A 20,546-nucleotide genomic window follows, 5' to 3' on the forward strand; every position below is an offset into this window, starting at 1 on the left:
TGAACCCTTCTTGAGTCTTAGTGTCCTTATCTGTTCAGCAAAAGAGCCAGTCTCCTTAAAACATGTTCTGATGCAAAATGAAAATTCGTAACGTCTCCTTGCCGCTGCCCTGTGTGCTCAGCCTTGACCGTTTAAGTACTTGCTAGGAACAACCCTAGCAAGTCAACCCTAGCTAGGTCAACACATGGGTTAACTCTGGCATGATGGGTTCAACAGAAAAACAGATTCACTTTACCAAAGGGAACCAAATGTGAGGTTAAATGTAGCCTGGCTCGTCATGGGTCAACCTCTGCGAAACCTACGCTTCCTGACGTCAGAAGTATGGCTCTGCACTGATTTTTCTTCTGCCTTGTCAACTTGGCTCACGATTGGCATAGAAGAAACTGCATGCTTCTCCCTGAAAGTCACTGCCAGGGTAGTCTGGCTCTGCTGCTCAGATATATCCCATTCCATCTGTTCCTCTCTGAAACAGGGGGCTGGCTACCCAGCTTCAGATCCAGGGAATGAAACAGAGCAAGCAGAACCGACACAACTTTCAAGCTGTAGGTTTCTTAAGCTACTCTCGTGCTTCACTGCATCTGAGTTGGTCTCAAATGGGCTGAAGTCCCCCAAAAAGGGCACAAATGGCCATTTGGTTTTAGCTTTGACCTAATTCACAGCTCCAACTTATTCTTATCAGCGTGAGGGGATTCTGTCCACCTTAGTGACTACTATGCATTTTGCTCGTCTTTTTTTTTTAATTAAAAAAATTTTTGTAATGTTTTATTTATTTTTGAGAGACAGAGTATGAGTTGGGCAGGGGCAGAGAGAGAGGGAGATAGAATCCACAAAGCAGACTTCAGGCTCTGAGCCATCAGCACAGAGCCCGACGAGGGGCTCGAACCCGTGAACCACGAGATCATGACCTGAGCCGAAGTCGGACGTCCAACCGACTGAGCCACCCAGGCGCCCCTGCATTTTGCTCTTCTGACCTAGCCTTGCTACCTAAGGAGTAAGTGGAGAAAATGAAAGGGTTCAGAAGCCTTCTCAGAAGCCTTCATTGATATCCTCACGTGACGTCTTTCCCACTTCAACCCTGGCACTGGTTGGGGGTGACTGTGCTCCAACAGCACCTTGTGACTGCTTTGCTGTAAATACCATCTTGCCATCCTGTCTCCCCTCTCCTCTCTCTACAAGGAGACTGTGAGTTCCTTGAAAGTACATATTGTGTCTCGTATTTGACCGCGGAGGCCCCAGGGTTTAGCACAATGGCACAAAGTAAATGCTTGATGTTTTTCCATTATTGTGTTAAAGCAGGCTTTTGACAAAACTGCCCACGTGGAGACCCTATGGAAGCACACAATATCCTCTCCAATTTCCTTATGTATAAAATGGAAATAATAATAATACTGCCTATCTCGTAAGCTGTTTGCGGGTAGGAATTAATGAGACAAAATTGCTAAGTGCTTGGTACAGAGGTTGGCTCAGAGAGCACTCACTCGACACATACTAGCTACTAGTTTTTGTAGCCACAAATTTCGTTTCTTCCAAAAACAGGGGACCTAGATTCTTTTCAGAGAAGAGAAAGACATTCCTTCTGCCTTACAGCCTGTTTTTGGCCTCAAAATAGCATAGAAACTTAAACACGGCTCCAGAGTTCACTCCCATTAGGGCAAGTGACATGAGAAAGTCAGCAGAACAGCCCCCTGGATGGCCGCTGTTGTGACAGCGCACCGTGGAAAAGCCCTGAGGTGAGAAATCGACCTACCCACACCTCACTCCGCCACACGCTCCCAAACCAAGGAAACGCATGGGAAGTTAGCCTCTCTGAACTACAACCCATGTGCCTAACAGTGATAGACACTGTTGTAGACAGTATGGAAAGTGGCCCCAATAGTCTCACCATATTGAGACTGCTCGTGTTAACAAAACATATCCTGAGGAGAAGATGTGCAGAGGAAAAAAATTTAAAAACCTCCTGAAAGCTTATGGGATATAACGAAGAGAAAGGGACTCGGCACACACACCCACGAGGAGGATACTGGATATCTTTTTTTCGTTGTAATGAATAATCAACAAAAGTAATCAAGAATTAAAAGGAACTATCTCGATCTGTGAGTCACGTACAAAGCAAATAAAAGGCACCTAGCTTAAGATGTGCAAAGAGGGAGGGCCTCATCGTGGCAGAAGCTTGGGATGTGTCCAAATACAGAAAGCGTGATATAGGATCACATTGTCTACTTAAGAATGTATTTATGCGGACCTCCTACGGTTCACAAGCTGGGCATAGTATTAGGTATGCATTCTCTATGTCATCTTAACTCAGTTCGACCAATGCTCCTTTCGTGGCTCATACTGAGATTCTTCACTCAAAAGGTAAGAGACTAGGCTCCTGCGAAGCCAAAAGGAACAAAACGGTGCCCCTTTCAAAGTGCAACAGCCATCACAAGCATCCATTACAATACATCAGGGTCTAATAAAGGCAGCTTGGGCCCTGCAGTTGTCAGTGTGACAGGTGCGTGCAAGGTGCGCGGACGGGGCCCGCCACTTCTGCAAGCACGGTGCTAAAAGCGATTCTCCAATGCCATATCTGTTCACTGAGAGTGCACGCTGACGATGAATTGGGACTAATTTGGAAACATTCATCTGCTTGGGACTGTGTGCACCAATTCCCTTCCTTCATAATTTATACAGCATTTTGATTGTGCTGTTTGGCGATAAATAACTGAAACGAGTTATAAGTGCTCGGAGATTTAGCCTTCGACACTGCTTTTTATATTCTCCAAGATAGCCCACATTCAACTTTCTATGCAAACCTGAAATGGTATTCAGGAGGAGAAGAAAGGGGGAAAAAGGCAGCCAGCAGATCTTTCACTTGGGGAATTGAATATAATATCATATTCAAAGTGCAGCATTTATGGTCCAACACTGAATACATAAAATATATGACCATTACAAATTCACCTTTCATGGCGAAGCCATGCTCTTGTGCTGACATATCTTATTGCTAGACTACAGCTTTCAGCACGATGAAGGCATCTTTCATCTTCTCCTAGATGCAGCCTGAGTACTCCTTCTGGGCTCTATTTCTGTCTGGCACAATGCCCTATACCACTGAGAGACGTAGCCTACAGAGAACCCAAGTCATTCACCAAAGGGCCGCACCACTCCCAAGGGGAAGCACCTAACGGGAGGTATGTCATCATCATGGGATCACATTGTTTCAGACTGCCATGCTCTGCTGAATCCAATTGGCTGAACCAGCCAATGTTGTTTTCTGGAATTAACCCAAAGAGGTCAGTCTAATATCACAAATATTCAGCCAATACAAGTTTCGGCAATGCCACAAAGACAGTTTCATGTAGGACATGGTACATGCTGGTTACTAGGAACAGAATATACACGCCATAAAAATCAGTGATATGGTTACAATGTCAATGTATTTAAACTAGGACATTCATGGAATGGCTTTCCAGATTTTTCTACCTCAACCCTAAACCTTAACGTATGGATCAAAGACAGATTTTCATGGATTTTGCAACTCATAAAATGATTAATCAGGGCTGTTGCTGCTTCTTTCTTCAATTTATGAAACACATAGTCCAAATCTTGCAGTGCTTGAAGTCCTTGGCCTTCACACTCAGCCTGACTTTCCCCACCCTCTCCTCCCACTTCTTTATAGTCCTCCATATACCCAATACTCTTGACACATTCTTTACTCATTTAAATTCCCCAGTGACCAGCCCAGTGTGAGGCACATGGAAGGCATTCCACAAATCTTTGTTGAATGAATATGAATGAACGACAAAATGAGGACAGCGCAAGGCTTTGTGATAGTTTTGTTAGATGCACAGGGACACTTTTCACTTACTTCCCACTCTTAGATGCGTTCCGGGCCTTTGTGGATGATGGAGAGTTGGCGCCTGGATTAGTGTTTGGAGAACCCCGTCTATCCTTACTATACCCACAGAAAGAATAGAAAAATATATACAACAGTGACCGCAGAGACAAAAAGCAATTAGTCATTTCATTTAAACACTTTCAAGTATTCTCTCTCTCTCTCTCTCTCTCCTGTCAAAATAAAGCATGATCTTATCCAGTGGTGCCCTTCAAAGGTAAAGAGAGTGGAACCCACTGGTCAAGTTCAAAGAAAGCTATCCTTTTGGCATTCAAAGCTTGAGCTGGTGGATTCCATTAATGATAGCACCATAGCCCAGGCCCCAAGGGAGGCTCCAGTAAAAAAATGTGGAAAAATAACTAGTCTTTAACATAAAATCCTTTATTTCCAGTCTCTGGAGTGTCTGTATTACAAGTTCAGTTCTGAAGCTGCTGACTTTTTTGTGAAGTATGTGGATGCCAAATGACTTTTAAAAGTCTTTGGGAGATACTATCAGATGAATTAATAATTTTCACTCATAATGTTAACATGGGAAGGCCGTGAATTCAGATATTCTTTCAGGAGAAGCACCACCTGCTTCATGAGTAATTGAATTTAAATCTCCACCTTCAATAACTCCACAGCTTATGTCAAACCTTGGAAACAATTACGAAATAAATCACTAGGAAGGTCTGCTTAATCTCATCAGGTTAATAAACGCAGACAAATTAATCACTTGAAGGTAAACAAAAAGGAATAATTGATTGGAGTCTTCTTGATTACTTTATTCTATTTTCTTTATCAAACTATTTTTACCATTATCTTCAATTCAGCTGTTCTGCCTTGAAATTATTACTTTACTTCGTCTTCAGATTTCCATGGAAACCAATTCAAAGCCTTTTCTCTACACTTGATGATGTGCGGAATTATTTATCCTGATTTCATCAGAAAGATTTTTTTTTTTGTTAGTCAGATCTACGTCAGCATAACCTTTTATGAGAAGTGAAGGTAAAAAAGAAAAACGCATATCTCGGCGTTCAAGGAGGATAATCGAGCCTTCCAAAGGCACAGAAAATTGTCTCAGAGGATGTCAAAGCCCTTTCCAGATGCTTCTGAATCTTTTAAGTACCTCAAGGACCTACAAGTACTTATATGTGGGGTAGGGTAAGGGTCAGAAAAGATATTCTGCCCTACACCCATCAGCTTTAAATGGCTACATGGATGTGACTGGACCTAGAGTTAATCACAGGTTCCAGGTGACTGCAAAGGTCACGTATGTGGGCACAGACAAGGGCTAATCAGACAACAAAAGCCCCAACAGGTAGGATTCAGTGTCCAGTAGGTCCAAAAAACAATTCTTGGGAGTGTGAGACATCAAGGTGAGCTCCTCTCCTCCTGCTGGAGGGGGCAGACATTCTAGAGAGGGTGAGCACACATTCTATCCTGGAGGAGGTTTCTTTGTGCTGCTCACGGGCTCACCGGAATGTGGCTACATTCTGAGTGGGGTCTGCCGACTCTGCCGTGCCCTTGAGTATCTATAATGATGTCCTGGCAAAGAACTCCTTAGCTGTACCTGGGACCATACCGGCTACCTTCCTCATCCAGAGGCAAGCTCAGAAACTAAGAGAGAATACCAAATAATTGGGCAAATTCAGAAGAACTCAAAACTGTCTCTTCCAGCAGGTCGGCACGGTCGGATACAAAGAATGTATGTAATAGGCTACGTGTTGTGAAATTCAAGCAGGGCTCAGTTTTCCTCACTTCTACATCCTGGTCACTGGCCACCAGCCTTCCTCCTCCTAGCCCCTCACTGAAACAGGAGCCAGTGGGAAATTTCACTGGCAGCATCCCGGAACAAGGGATTTTTTGATCTTGCAAGCTAAGGGGCTCAGACTAGGTGGTCATTTAACACTCCGAGTCATCAAGTTCAGGCATCCACGATCCTTTCAATACAAGAGCGCCCATTCTCACTGCTAAATTCCCATGTTTGTGCCTTGGGCATGAAAGTCCTTTATAATCTCCGTGACAAGTGACCCCGTTGAAGCTCGATGCAAGGCACCGACAGGACTTCAGGGAAAGCTGGTGGCTGGCACTGACAGCCTTCTTATTGTTAACTGCCGCTCTAGATGGGAGTGGTCTTGGAGCAGTACCCCTTGAAGAGATAGGAATAAGGACCCCTCTGACCTACTGCCACGTCCTGTAAGTGAAGATCCAAAGGGAATAAAGCCAAAAACTTACTCAGAGAAAAATCACACACGGAAGGTATGGCACCAAGACTCGGGGGTAAAAGTCACCAAATAACTCAAAATGTGTGTTCCGGGCAACGAGCAGATCCATTCACAGTGGTAAAGTGTATCTGAAAGTGCGGTAGGGCCTAAGCAGAATTTGTGGCAGGCTTGGATCTCAGGAGTTTATTCTGTAGATATACTAAGGACTGTTGTATAGAAAGGCTTGGTGGACATTGAGGGAAAAGAGTCATCGGTCTGCTCCCAAATTCCAGGCTCAGTACCCAAGTCTGGACAAGATGCTGTAACTCTGAAACCTTGAGACTGAAGGATCCGGAGTTTTCCAGAGGTGCCCCATGAGAGAGAAAGAGAAAATCCTGCAGCTGCAGACTGGGAGCCTCGGAGATCTGGAAAAACTCAGGTCAAGTACCCCAAGATTAAGATGCTGCAAAGAACGCCGGCCACTGGAACATCCAGCAATCCCAGGGACTTACAGGAACAAACCCTCTCTGCTTTTAGGATGCACAGATGATAATTTGGGGCATGTGAGATGGAGGAGGGCTGCAAGGAATCAGAGCTAGTTTCCAGCCCGCAGATCTGAAACAGACCTACTCCTGTTGTCATTATTTTATCTCTAGACCACTTGTCAGACCTCTTCACTTTGCTCTCCTCTTTGAGTTGCAATCTTAAAGGCTGTGGCCTGAAATCCCTGAGAGTATGAGTCCAGGCTTCTTCCACTCCTTCTGAGGAGCTATCCTCTTCTGAGAAGATCCCTTCCTCCCTCCCTCACACCCAGCGCTATCAAAGGCCTATGAAAACTATTCCAGGTGAGCTCCTGATAGGAAAAGTTAATGAGAGCCAGCACTCCTTCTGTCTGCCTGGCCAGCTGTCGGTCTCCATCTATCAAGCAAGCCATTTTCCACAGGCTCCACAAATGTCTCCAACACCAGAAATGTGAAAAAAAAAATCTGCAGTATTATGCACATTGTATTCAGGTGGGAAAACTCTGACTAACCCAACTCTCCAGCATTTTCAGTGTTCCTGATTGAATAATTTGATGCTGAAATGGCATCCAGTGTACTTAACCCAAAACGGCAATCAGATCCACTCCAATCTGGATTTTTCTCTTAGATCAGAGAGGTACTTGAGGGAGAAGAACCTAGCAGTTTCAAACACACTCCACTCCGTTTCTTGATGGGTGGAATACAGAAACTTCTGCATTTCCTATAGTACTTTGTAGGCTCCTTTTGGAATGAATTCATCTCAGACCCGTGAAAAATAGTTGTGCTGTGCTAACTACAATTCAGCACTGAAATTTAAAAAATTAATTTTCAGGGTCTTAGGAAATTGAAACTGCGTTTCAGAAGAGTCAGGCTACTTGTCTTTTGTTTGGCACGTAGCATATGCTTACATTTTATTGTGTATCTGTCTCTCCAACTAGCTCTTAAGAGGGCACTCAAAGTATCTGTTGAACAAATGAACAAAAGTCGCCTTTGGGCTCCGTAGAAAGGAGTGCCGTGATCGATTATCAATGTCTGGCACTGGTTTGTAAGAGAGGAAGTGGTGACACATGTCACATATTTTCCATTTCCATTCCTAAAGAAGAATGGTCTAGGAGAACTGTATTCTAGTTGGACTCTGGTCTAGTTAGACTTGGACTGAAGGTTGATCATCACGTGGACCATAAAGACACGTGAGCTTGGAAAGGATTCTCCAGCAAGCTTGCTTGGGTGATTGGGTGAATAAGGAGAACCCTACTGCATTTGTATATATAGTTCTTAATGTTTTCCAGTGTGTGTTATTGTAAGCAGTAACTGAGATGAAACCCAAGCTATTGTTGAGGGGTTACTTCAAGTCTGTGTGGGGAAATGGTAGCTACTCTTTGCTCCCTAGAGATGACCCTAGGCTCCTTAAAGCTCACAAGATGAAGAAATGCACTTAAAATATATAGATTGTACCAGGGATAGAAGCTCATCGGATCTGCTTCCCCAACAGGTGCTTGAGTCCCCTCTACCACATACCCACCAAGTGGTCGTCTTTTGAAAGGCTTTGAAATCATGATTGCTTCCCCATGATTGCTTCCCCATGAAAATCTGCTTTTCTATTTTCTAAGAGGCTCACATTTCCAAAGTATTTTTGCCCTTGTTCTGTTACTGAGCAAGACAGCTCTTCAAATATTGATTTCCTTTAATTAGAGCTGATGAGTCTTCTTTATTTCATTTTTGTATCTTTCTAGGTTATGTCCTGAGTGGTTTTCTTTCTTTGCTCCAAACTTTTTTCATTTTCTTCTACCGAGAGTGTCTAAATTAGTGTCCCTACCCCTTTAAGGGTCCCGTTCCTATTGTCTATAATTCTGTTAATCATCAGGCAAAGAGAGTTCAGGTCACTAACCTGTGCGTTCAGCTAGCTTCCTTCCCTAGTTTTCTTTGCTTAAGTGTGGATAATGACAGGTTTTTAGGGAAGAGAAAAGCTCATCTTTATTGCTAGGAAGTTCAGTGTTAACTGCGATCTCTAAGAAGCAACCTCATCTGTTCAAAGCGCTTATTCAAAATATCTCAACTTCTAATCCTGACCGCCAGCAAGGCATATAACTTCTTGCTGTCTCAGGATTCTCATCTATAAGGCAGAGGGAATTAAACTGATCAGGTAAACCATTCACACAAACACTCACAATTGCTTTGTAATTGCAGAGCTTTTGGAAAAGGCAGCGGGACACTCACGTTATCTTGCCCTCTCCCCTTCCATTAACTTTCCACTCTCACTACTCACCCCAGGGGCATCAGGGACTAGAGCAATACGCTTATTGATTATTGTTGCTATTTTGCCCTTCTCCCCTCTTGGCACCTGCTGTTTCTGTCCAGGAAAGCCAGTCACAACCCTGAATGCCTCACTGGGATCAAGAAAGAACATGAATATTATTTTCTCAATTAAACTGGCTATTCACCTGCATCTTTCCCAAGAGCTTGGACCTGGGTTACAGACTATTGGAGGCCACTGGAACTTGTCTTCCAGCTGTTACATTTACATCGAACTCTAGGCTCCTCCATCGGATAGGGGATTGAGAAGCGGAAAATCTTAGCTCTTGGTACTGCAAGGTTTGGGGTGATGGACTCCCGAAATATGATGGGAGCCTGGACCGTGACGGTAGTGATGGGGGTAGAAAGAAGGAAACCAGGCATGGCATGTCAAAAGAAATGACAGAACTTGGGGACTGACTACATCTAGGGAATGAGAATAAAGTCTACGTGAAAGGTCTGGAAGTTGAATGGCTGAGAAAGCCAAGGTTCCAGTGAAAGAGGCAGATTGGTTGGGAAGGGAATCCGGACGAGAGAAGATAGATTCCGTTTGGGACATACTGAGTCAGGGTAATGATGTGTCGACAGTGTCCAGCAAGCAATTAGAGAAATGGCACGGTAGCTTAAGAAGAAAGACAGGGGTAGATATACAGTCATTGCTCCGAAATGGAAGTCAAAACTGTGAGTATAAGCATCAAGGGCTGATGGGACAGCGATCCGTCGTGACTGACAGGTGGATGTTTCACGTGGCAGACAGCCCCTGCCATTGTCTGCTTATGTCTGCCTCAGTTTACGGGGATTTACATGTGTGTTACGAAGTCTTACCTCCCAGGGGCCCAAAGAAAACAGCCTGAGCCGGTTGACTTAGTTAGGTAGAGTTCAATGCTAAGGTTAACGTGGGAAAAGGCAGACCCTGACCCTTGTGGGCACCAGTGATCTTCCTCATCCCATGACCATAGCCTGCTTCTCCCCATCCTCCTCGCCCAGCCAGATTGCTTATGTGATAAGGTAAGCTGGGCACCAAGAGGTGAGGTGAGTGACAATCCTTATCAACCCATTCCCAAAACGAAAACAACTCACAAAGTACATTCCGTGCTGCTGACAGATGAGGAAAACTGTGCTTGAAACCTTGGTTTCACTTGCAGCTCACATCTTTTGGCTCCCCTTTACCAAGGACTAACCGAAAGTTGGGGATATACCTCTGATAATGCTAAAATCTATTCCTATTTTTCACCACGACTCCCTTTCCCATTCTTAGTCTCTGCACCGTGGCTCACTAGTGACATCACCACAGTTGGGGGTAGGGGAAGCCTGTCTGCGAGCAAATTAAGGGTTTTGCCCTCGAAGAACCAAAGTATCCCAGACTTCCTAAGTGGAGTTGAGTTCATGAGGGCAATATTTAGGGGACTCTGACCATTACCTTTCCCAAAGTGGGGTAATCTTTTGCCTTTAGTCCTGGGTCTGTAATCCACCCGCTGAATCACTTAACTTCTCTGGGCCTCAGTTTCCTTGTCTGACAGTCTGACTTCAAAGGCCATCCCATGATTTTGAAAATTATAAGACGTTAAACAATTTATTCACTCCAAGAACATCTCCTGGGTGCCCTTCATCGTGTTGGGCCGTGGGGATACAATGATGACTGTGACAAGGTTCCCACCCTCACGTGGCCCAGGCTAGTGGAGAAGGTGAGTGTGTTAACAGATACATGACCCCAAGTCGGAGAAGTCAAGTGCGGAAAAGGTGCTAGGGAAATAAATCAGGGAGTGACTGCCTATGTCTGGGAGAATCGGGGAAGGTAGATGTACAGCTGAGTTACCGTTAGGAAAATTATGATTTTCTGTCTGTGCTAAAGAGGCATAAATCAGAAAAGAAACTTTGGGTTATGAGAATTTTCACAAAATGGACTGAACTTATGCCTATCCTTACCATCCGACGGTGGCTCTTAGACTTCATCCTACATCAGGAATGACCGGGAGAACTTGTAGAAGGTAGCCGGCTGGGCCCCACCCCCAGAGTGCCTGCTTCAGCAGCTCTAGGCTGGAGCCTGAGAATTTACACTTCCAACGAGTTCCCGGGCGAGGCTGCCGGTCTGTGCAGCACACTCTGGAAGCCACTCTCGAAAGACGCGAGAGACAGCCACACTTAGTGGCAAGGGAGAGAGAACAGTCAGCCGCATGCGTTGTCCCTGCTTTCCAGACAACGCAATTAGAATCTGCTTGAATCAAGTGCCCCCATCTACTGCTCCCGAGCCAGGAAAGAGGAGGACACAAAAGGGCTGCCGACACTCTTCTCTGGAGAAGCTTTCCCTTCCTGACGGCATCAATTGAGCTTGAAGTTCTATTTACTGAAAATGATCTGGCGTCATTAAAAATTCACAACTGGAGCCTACTTGCTGAACATTAGACATGAGGGAGTCCCCAGAGAAGGCCAGAGAAGTCTCAGTGAACTTTTTAGGAAAAGCCAAAGAGGCCAGCTGCGGTGGCAGGAATTTGTACACAGGAAGAAAAAAAAAAAAAAGAAAGCAAGCAAGCCAGTGAGCTCATTTATTGGGAAGTGAGATTCTGACCTCATACTGCAGAGTGATATGAACCAAGGGTGTTGGCGGGGGGAGGGACTGATCATGTATTCATTTCCTTTTCTCTCGTGAATAATCACTTTGCTTTTACTTCCTGCTAAGTACGTTCTGATGGATTTTCAGGAATGTCCATTCTGCCTGCACATTATATGTCAAATTCTTTGAGGATACAAACAAATTGTATTCATATATGTTCACAAAGTTTCTTATAACATCTGTCATATACAAGGTTTTCAATACCTGTTGCCCAACAACCATCCTGGTCAATTTGGCTTCTAACATGTTTGCTGAATTGAACTGACTAACACATGTCTATTTAGAGGTTCAGTAGCAGTCATGTGGCTTCGGGTTTTTTGTTTGTTCGTTTGTTTGTTCAATTGACTTATGACAGACCTCACTGCATGCCTAAAAACATGACAGTCCGTCACAGTGCCATTTCTGAGCTCCAGTGCCCACAGATATGAGACTGAAGTAGGGTCAAAGCAGTGGGAATCAGCAACTTTGGAGAAAGGTGTTGCCAAACTCACAGAGGGCAACTGTGAAGTTGTGGAAAGAGCATGGGCATGGGAATCAGGCAGGGCTGAGCTCATTTTCTGTCTCTGTAATAGCCAGAGGATCTTGGACAAGTTGGGCCATTGAGGCAGCGTTGGTCCTGACTAACCAAGGCCTCATATATTAACACTGGGGCTATGGGGTTCCAATGTTCTAGCTACATGTCAGTGTCCAAAGGCAGGAGCATTCCAAGGTATTCCTGGGGCTGAACTTGGCATCTTACGTGCTTTCTAAGCAAGTGAATATATTCAAGATGTAAAAGTGCAGCTGTGTCCTTAGCAAGTAGAAGGGCCATGTCAACAATGGTGTTGATCATGCTTTCTGGGGTAGTCAAGAAAGAAAAGTTCTCTCAACTGTGCTCCGTCATATCTCTTACTAGTACTGAGCCTGTAAACCAAAGGTTCTTACACTTTTCTCTTCGTTTATATTTAGAGGGACAGTTAAAAGTTTGAAAATATTTTTATTTCTAAACTGCTCAAGCATCAGTCATTCAGATATTTGTTTGAGCGCATGCTACTTCAAAGTCAGGTCTCTGTTGCAAATGTTATCCATTCTATGATGTGTAGACACCACTAGTTTTCTTTTCTGAATAAAACCCAATAGTCGGAATTTTTCTGTTAAGATTTGGAAAACTGAGCAATATTTTACTGTGTATGTTCGTGAAAGATTAAAACTCTGACAATTCATGGAAACAAAATATATCTTGTTTGTGTATCACCCACTAATCACTGTTAAATGCTAAGCCTTGTATAATTTATATGCATATCCTTCTTCCCATGAATATGAGTTTTTAGTAACAGTCCTTTCTAACCCAAGACAGTTAGCTGAGGCTCTATTAACTATACCTCAGCCCAGTCAAGGGAAAGACTCAGAAATAGGGAGTTTAGAAGAGCACTTCGAGAGTAAGGTCCTGAGAAAAGAAGGGATGTATCCAATGGAAGTACCCAAGGATGTAACATGAAGTTAATGACAGAACTTGGCTGGCACCTAGCAGACAGGGCCAGAGCCCCCACAGAGTACAGAACACAGAAAGGCTTTGGGCCAAAGATGAAGTAACATGAATAAGTTGTGGCTCCAACTGCCAAAATAAATACTACAAGAAAGGTGGTCAGCCTTTTTTTGTTGGGGGAGAGTATGAAGGAGATACCAGGTTCATTTTGGGTTATGTTGAGTTTTGTGTGCTGGTGAGACCCCCAGGCTACGGATCTGGTTGACACTTGGAATACATGGATGTAGAGCTTAGTGGGGTATAGATGATCTTAGCTGGAGAACAGTCTCCAGAGATGTGGGAGTCTTCAGTATAGCAGTGGTAGGTGAAAACCTCAGCGGAGAAGAGATTACGCAGGAAGAGTGTGTTGAATGAGAAGAGCAGAGCCTGGGAAGAAGATTAAGGACAAGCTAGAGTGGCCAAAGTGGGCTCGTGCAAGCCGAAGAAGACACTGGACCTAGGGGCACGAGTGTTATAATCATTAAGAGACTCATTTGCTGATTCTAAGACATTTGTTTGCCTTGGGTTTCCAACTGCTACATGCTGCTTTCCCTTAGTGCACTTTTCAGATGACTTGTGGTGTTTCATCAGTCACGCTGTCCTTTCTAATGCCAGGAGTGTCTGATAGAGAGCAAACCTTCTTGATCACATGCAACCTGTTCTCATCAATTCCTGGAAAAAATGATCCGAAGTATGCTGAAGGAAGAAGCATCTTGTACCAAACAAATCCCTAATTATAGGCTTTAGATATACACTTTTTTTTCAGTCTGGCCTTATTTGTTGCAACAAAAATCAATAAAAGAAGAAATCATTTTGGTGTCTGAACTAGATAAAGCAACTGTCCTCAAGTTTATGCAAATACCCCTCCCAAAGAAACAATTAGTTATCATCTCCCAAAGAAGCAATTAGTCTGCTTTTCATTACTGTTCCTGTTATTTGCTTCTGCTATTATGTACAAAATCAGAAATGGGACCTATTGTTCTCTTCTTAGCTTCAAAACTTCAAGAAAATCTTGGCTCTGTAATAATCAGAATGCGGGTCAGCCATATGCCAACTTCACTTGTTTTGTACTTGGGAAGGCCAAGGCTTCCTGAGAGTCATGGTATCCTCTCTGCCACCTCTTTGTAACGTAGGCTCTGTGCTTTGAAATAACTGCTCTCTGGTTCTCCCTAGCCACTAAACTATCAACTTCTTATATAATAAATTCTTTAAACCTGTATGAACTAGGTGTCCATACATTTCTCTATAGCAAACACTGAAACCACAGTGCAAGATCTCACTGGCAGGGAGCACCTCTTGGCTTAGGGGAAATGGAGAAACGGAGGAGTAGAGAGGTATAAAACTACAGTGATAAAAACATGAAAGGAAGAAACGAAACTTAGTACTGTGAAAGCCCAAATTAAGTAAAGAATAAAGTCCTCGTGGAAAATGTCCTCATCAGTGTCAGGGAGTAGGTCCTGTGGGAAGAGCCTGCACTGTTCCTTATGTCCCTCAACCTTTGTGAGAAAATGGCTGCCTTCACTCTGTTATTGACACTGTCTTTGAAGGGATGCCATGAATGTTAAACCATATTAAACCATTTCCAGATCCCCCTCAATGGGGGATATATGGGACAGGAACCCCCAGTGATGAGTTGTAAAATGTGACTCTATGTGACCTAGGCAGATGATGTAAGCTGTGAAGGGCTAGAACCTTCACTGAGGCTCAAGAATGTCATCTTGGCAAGTTAATCATCATGCCCCTGTGAAGAAGACCGGTTCTTCAGACTGCAACTGGAAAGGGAGGGTCCTGGCAATTGCACAGAAGATTCTAACCAGGGAAAGCAGAGTTGACCCTTAAAGGGAAACAAGACAGCATTTGCCTAATGGAAAGCCAGTATTTGGAGGAAAGGCACCCAGCTAGCTGCCTAAAAGGGATATAAACAATCATTTGTGGCTTAGGGGCAAAAGAAGTGTGCATTTTGAAAAACTGGTCAATGATTCTCCTTGGATTCTTAGAATTACGGGTTTTGCGACCTGTCTACTCTAGGCTAATTATGTTTTCCTTCTTTTGTTTTCAGTGTGGTTACCGAAAGTTACTTTTGACATTCTCAGCTTGTCTAGGGCTCATGGAAGGGCAGTTCAGCATCAGAGTTCCAGAAACTCAAGAAGGAGATGAAGGGAGGGAGGGAGAGTGAGAGCCCCTTACTCTCACAAAGTTCTGTTATTGTTTTCTTCGACTTTCTCTTAGGAGCTTTTGCTCTACTCATCCCTGGCAAGCCTGGGTAGGAGTTTTGTTTAAATGAAGGGGCGTGTCCTTTACTGCTTGCTTTCCAGGATGTCAAAACTCAGCCAGAGCTTGCCGAGGCACATTTTCCAACTGCCCATGGTTCTAGAGAAAGGTTATTCATGGCCTATGTGATACCATGGACTATAGGAAGCCAACTATTTGGAGGCCCGGGCCCTGACCAGTTTTGGTTTCTGGGCACAGTACAGAGTCTTTGATTCCTGGAGAACACCTCCTCTGGAACAGGCTATCGCCTTCAAAAACTGAGCAGACAGAGCAGAGTGAATTTTTAATTCTGTCAAGTGACAGCCATAAACTGAAAGTCAAGTAAGGCACCAACTAAAACAATCCTAGTACTGGTAATTGCCACAGGTCAGCAAACTCCATGCTGGAAGGTTCCGTTGTTGTTGTTTTTTTTAATGTTTATTTATTTTTGAGACAGAGAGAGACAGAGCATGAACGGGGGAGGGTCAGAGAGAGAGGGGACACAGAATCCGAAGCAGTCTCCAGGCTCCGAGCTGTCAGCACAGAGCCCGACGCGGGGCTCGAACTCACGGACCGTGAGATCGTGACCTGAGCCGAAGTCGGAAGCTCAACCGACTGAGCCACCCAGGCGGAAATTTCCTTCTTGGCAGTTTTATACAACTGGCTCCAGAGATAAGGAAAACAACAACAACAGCAAAAGGAAGGTGCACGCTGCTCTATGCCCCTCACCCGCTTTTTCTATTTGGAGGCATATAGAAATTAGGATTAAAGGGTTATATGGGGGAAAGCATCAAATCCAGTATGAAAATGGAGGCTGTGCCTAACAGAAACAGAGTTTATTCCAGGGAGCCCAAAGTCAGAGCTCGGGGCATGGGCCAAGAAGAATGCAGGCTGGTGTTCAACCATCACACGTGAGGCCATGGCAAAATTTTTCGTAATTTATGACCCACTGGTACCTCAAGTTCCAGCTGGCATATCGTAAAGGACATCTACAATACGACCGTGGTGAAAAACCAAGATCCATAAAAATACTTCAAAAAGAGAGGGACTCATTCTCAGACAGAAGGAGGGTTCCCAAAATTCAGTGCTAGATTAGTTCCAAGTTTCCTAGCAACCAAGGCCATTGGGACACATGCCGGGTAACAGCCTTCTCAACTTGTGATCAAAGGAAAGGGTATCGTTTTGTCAGCATAGTCAGACTTATTCCTGGTGCCAAGTCTAAGAAGCACAAATTTTTCTGGACGTCCAGTAGCGTTTTCCACAGGATGGTATCTTATATAGGCTTTTTAAAAAGTCAGCTTGAATGGAGTATAGTTTCCATACAGTAAAGCTCACCCCTGTTTAGCAGCTGAGGACACCACATTAGCAGGCAAGCCAGAGGCAGCAACCTGGAGGCAACCCAGGTAATGTGGTGTAGGTGCAGCCTTCCTGGTGATCCAAGCTGATACCAGGGAAAAGGGTGGAAAACTTAAGAGACATGCATTTAGACACGGGCCTTGGACCAATGGTTCTCCAGACCACCCAGTCACTGGACAGCAGAAACGCTTGCTCCCAGTGAATTGTCTTGTGTCAGTGGGCGTGGGGCTTTCCGTGACTTTCCTTCCCTAGCACGCCTCATCTGCCTGGATCTTGCCCCATTATCAGCAGTTGTATCTGCTGTTGACATTCTTTGGGGAGGTAGGGAGGCTTGGCCAAAGGCTGCAAAGAAGCACTTTTCCTGATTTCCCTTGAGCCTCTTTCTAATTGTTTGTTCAGGATTCCTGGGGCATTGCTCTCTTGTCAAAGTCTATCGCCAGATATCATCATCTGCTCCTTCTTTTGCAGTACCCCTTCTCGGTCTCCCGTCAGTTCCTCAAGGGCAGGGCACTGGCTCATCACCTGAACTGCAAGTCCAATGATGCGATGCTCTCTGCAGGCTCGGACACCACTTTTTTCTTTCTGGCCCATAGGAAACAGATATCTTTCCCCCATGGCATATTCACTTGTAATCAAAGAGGACACAAAATGGCACCAGAGCAAACAAAAAGCCTCCCTCTTTCAAGACCTTAACAAATGAAAACCCACATCAATTAATTCTTTAGTTCTTTAATTGTTCCTGGATTAAACGTCCTGGGGTGAGTTTTCATTCCAGCCCAGATTGTCACAAGCTCAATGATTTACCTAGGGAATTCTGACATCACAATTTGGCCCTGCTTGTCTACAGAGTCAAAAGGAGTAACTCATTACCAAGGAAGAGGTATTAATTAGATTTCTGTAAAAGAACCAGGATCAGGGGTATTGGCAAATGAGGAGTCAGTCAGCGTAGGCGGTGTGACAAAGTCTCGGAACAGATTGTTAGCAAGCCAAGCAGGGCCTGTATTATACCCAATGCATGCCGGTCCTCCTAAAGTTGTCACCTGAAGAGGCTGTAAACAGATTCCAAGGATGCTGCTGGCATTCACATTTCCTGAGTTCTTCCCTAGGAACTCTGTCCACAGACAGTTATGAAATACATGAGAAATCTCATTCGTGACTGTGTAGTCACGCCTCACTTTTGGCCCCAACCACAGGACCCCACTTGATCACCCAATTAGTAGCGCATAATTACCTTCTGATGACATTTAGACTGACCCCCAGAACCTAATCCACCTCCAAAGAACAAAGATGTCTCCTCACTGAGCAGAGCCAACAGAACGTGCTACAGCTGTTGGCTGTGCTTGACGATGATGAAGAAATCAGCACCATTTTTCCATATATTCACTCTGCTACGTTTCTTAAAAATAAATCTGTTCCCTTCTTTTATTCACTATAGTGCCTTGGCGTCATTCTCCTTTTGATTAGAAATGATGCATAAGGAAATAGATCCATACGTCAGTGCCTTCAAAGGTCCATTAAACATAATGTTATTTAAAAGCACATTAACCATCCTAACCAGCGTCAGACAACAACCAGGAGAGTGCAGGAGTCTGAAGACTAATGTAGAGTTTTCGGATGCCAGATGAGAATGTAAATCACAACTCTCACTAATTAAAACTTTGGCCCTTTGATTGCTCCTGGATTAAGTTCACCGGGGTGATTTTTCATCCCTGCCTGGGTTGACACAAGCCCAATAGTTCACTCTGGCATTCTGACATCACTTGTTTGGCTCTGCTTGTCTATGGAGCCAAGAGAAGTATCTCATTAGGGAGTGAGAGGTATTCATTAGACCTTTGTAAATAGCGGCCATGAATGATGCTAGCCCCTGATTTCATGCAGATCGTTGAGAGGAGCACCGGGTGGAGAGTCGGAGATCTGAAGTTCTCATTCCAAGCCATCGTACCAGCCCCTCAATTGATTCATATGCCTCCGTTCCCATACATGAAAAGCAGGGTAAAACAAGGCAGTCTCACTACCTGGTTTCGCAGAATAATGATGGCGGTAAATGGGAAATGACAGATTATAACAATTCAATTATTTTGTAATTACACTCATTATAACAGTCTAGGCCTTACTGTACAAGTTCACCACCGCTCTAATCTACTATTGTTTCTACAACAACTCACTTACCACCTGCTACGGGCCACGCTCTAAGTGATACAAAAATACTTATTATGTACTCCCTACTCTCAAGGAAATTACTGAGTTGTAATATTAAATTCTAGGACCCTCAAATGAGCCCTCTTCCTTGCGCCTTGCCGTTCAGTCGTGGTACGTTTAGGAGCATTAAAGGAATAATTAATTCACAATAATGTGGTTTTCTGCATCCATTATATGCCAGTAGAAGTCACGTGTCATACCCACTGTTTTTGGGGTCCCTCCTTCTCTGCCAGCCTCGGGCTTCGTTGCCCTGCTGCCGGGATGCTCCCTTTCCGCCTGTCATCTCTCCTGCAGGTTATCTGGACTAGGCGTTGAGGACAGGTCTCTGGGGGGAACTCAGCACTAAGGGAGAGTAGGAGAGGTTTGAATGGACACTTAGACTTACCACTTTCTCCTGAAAAGAAGCAGGATGATGAAAAGGGAGAGCCAGGCAGCCGGGCTCATTTGGATGTGTAAGTTCTGCTATGTTTGTTAGAGCAAGCCTCATTACCTTATAGTGTTGCTTGGTTTAATGAAGGCCTTTGCTGAATAAACAATCGTACCTGGAGGCAATATGAACACTCCAGGCCCACGAAGGACACTCTTCTGTTGGGGGAGGCGGGAATCAATGCAGTGTGATGGCTGAGAGATCAATACTTCTCTGAATGAATTTCATCCTAAGTGACACCCCTTTGGGATAAGGAACGGCTGACTGGAAATCATTCAAGGTTATCAACTAAATAGTTATCAACTATCTAGAGTATTCAGGTGAAACGTGTGCAATTTAAACTGGTGGTCATACAAAGGACCACAGCGAAGGCTGCAGTGTTTGTAATGTGCCCAAATGGAAGACACCAGTCAGCCTTCCTGATAATCCTCATATGAATCTTCAGTCTAGCAACCAATCCGTCAGCAGAGAGCTCTGTTTTGAATTCAGAGAAGCCTCCTGAAACACAAATTGAATCTGGCTCTGATGACGTTAGCAGAGCATAAACACCAAGGGATGTGGTGGGGAAACCTTTCTGCTTGACTTCACACGCGCCCAAAGCAAGAGAACTGTAGAAACCCATGAAAAATGGCAAGAGCTCCAAAATAAAATGTAATTGGAAATGTAAGGTCATAATTGTACGAAACTATTGATTAGAAATACAAGAAACGAGTGGGGGAAATGCCAGAGTACAGTACTCATTACAGAAATGGAGTTTAAAGAGGCAGTGGTGGGAACACAAAGCCGAAAGGCCTCTGACCCTCTTTAGCTGGGAGAAGACACCACTTTCTCTTAGATCTAAGCTGCAGCTAATACAGGTGCTCAGGAAAGAGGCAGAAAGCAGAAAACTGCCTTAACTACATGGGCTTAAATGACAGCTGGCCGATGCAAAAATATGTCTTTTAACTGCATGAGAAATGATTAGTAGGCCGAATGTCCCAATGTGAAAAAGGTGCCTTTCTGACCTTCCAGGGCCGGTCCTCAGTCCCTTCATTGATCTCCTGAGCCTGTGTTCCAAGCCAGGATCAACCCTCCTCCACCCTTAGTGATGAGATCCAGAATAGAGCTTTAGGTGAGCATCGAAATTCCCGCTTGAATTTCGTTACTATAAAAATGCCCTTGGAAAGTCTGGCTCTGTATGGCATTTTGGGGAAAGGTACCACAGTGACTAGATGAGTAATGGGCCAGAAGTTGGTACGAGCAAATAACGGCCTGTCTCCACAGCCTGCCCAACAGGCTTAAGCTACAGCTAATCAATACAAAATGTGTCCTCAAACAGCCTGC

At 44.4% G+C, this 20,546-nt stretch overlaps 1 protein-coding gene across 3 annotated transcripts in view; it reads right to left on the reverse strand.

Annotated features, from left to right (window-relative positions):
• HS6ST2 (heparan sulfate 6-O-sulfotransferase 2) overlaps positions 1-20,546 on the reverse strand; it is a 288,833-nt gene that overhangs the window by 40,483 nt on the left and 227,804 nt on the right. The window contains exon 4 of one of the 3 annotated variants that reach the window (XM_027054223.2): positions 3,851-3,937. The exons of the other annotated variants lie outside the window; for them this stretch is intronic. Coding sequence (XP_026910024.1) covers positions 3,851-3,937 — 87 coding nt within the window. The remainder of the gene's footprint in view (positions 1-3,850; positions 3,938-20,546) is intronic. 3 annotated transcript variants of the gene reach the window in all.

Source organism: Acinonyx jubatus, chromosome X, assembly GCF_027475565.1.
Source record: "Acinonyx jubatus isolate Ajub_Pintada_27869175 chromosome X, VMU_Ajub_asm_v1.0, whole genome shotgun sequence".
Classification (NCBI taxonomy): Eukaryota; Metazoa; Chordata; class Mammalia; order Carnivora; family Felidae; genus Acinonyx; species Acinonyx jubatus.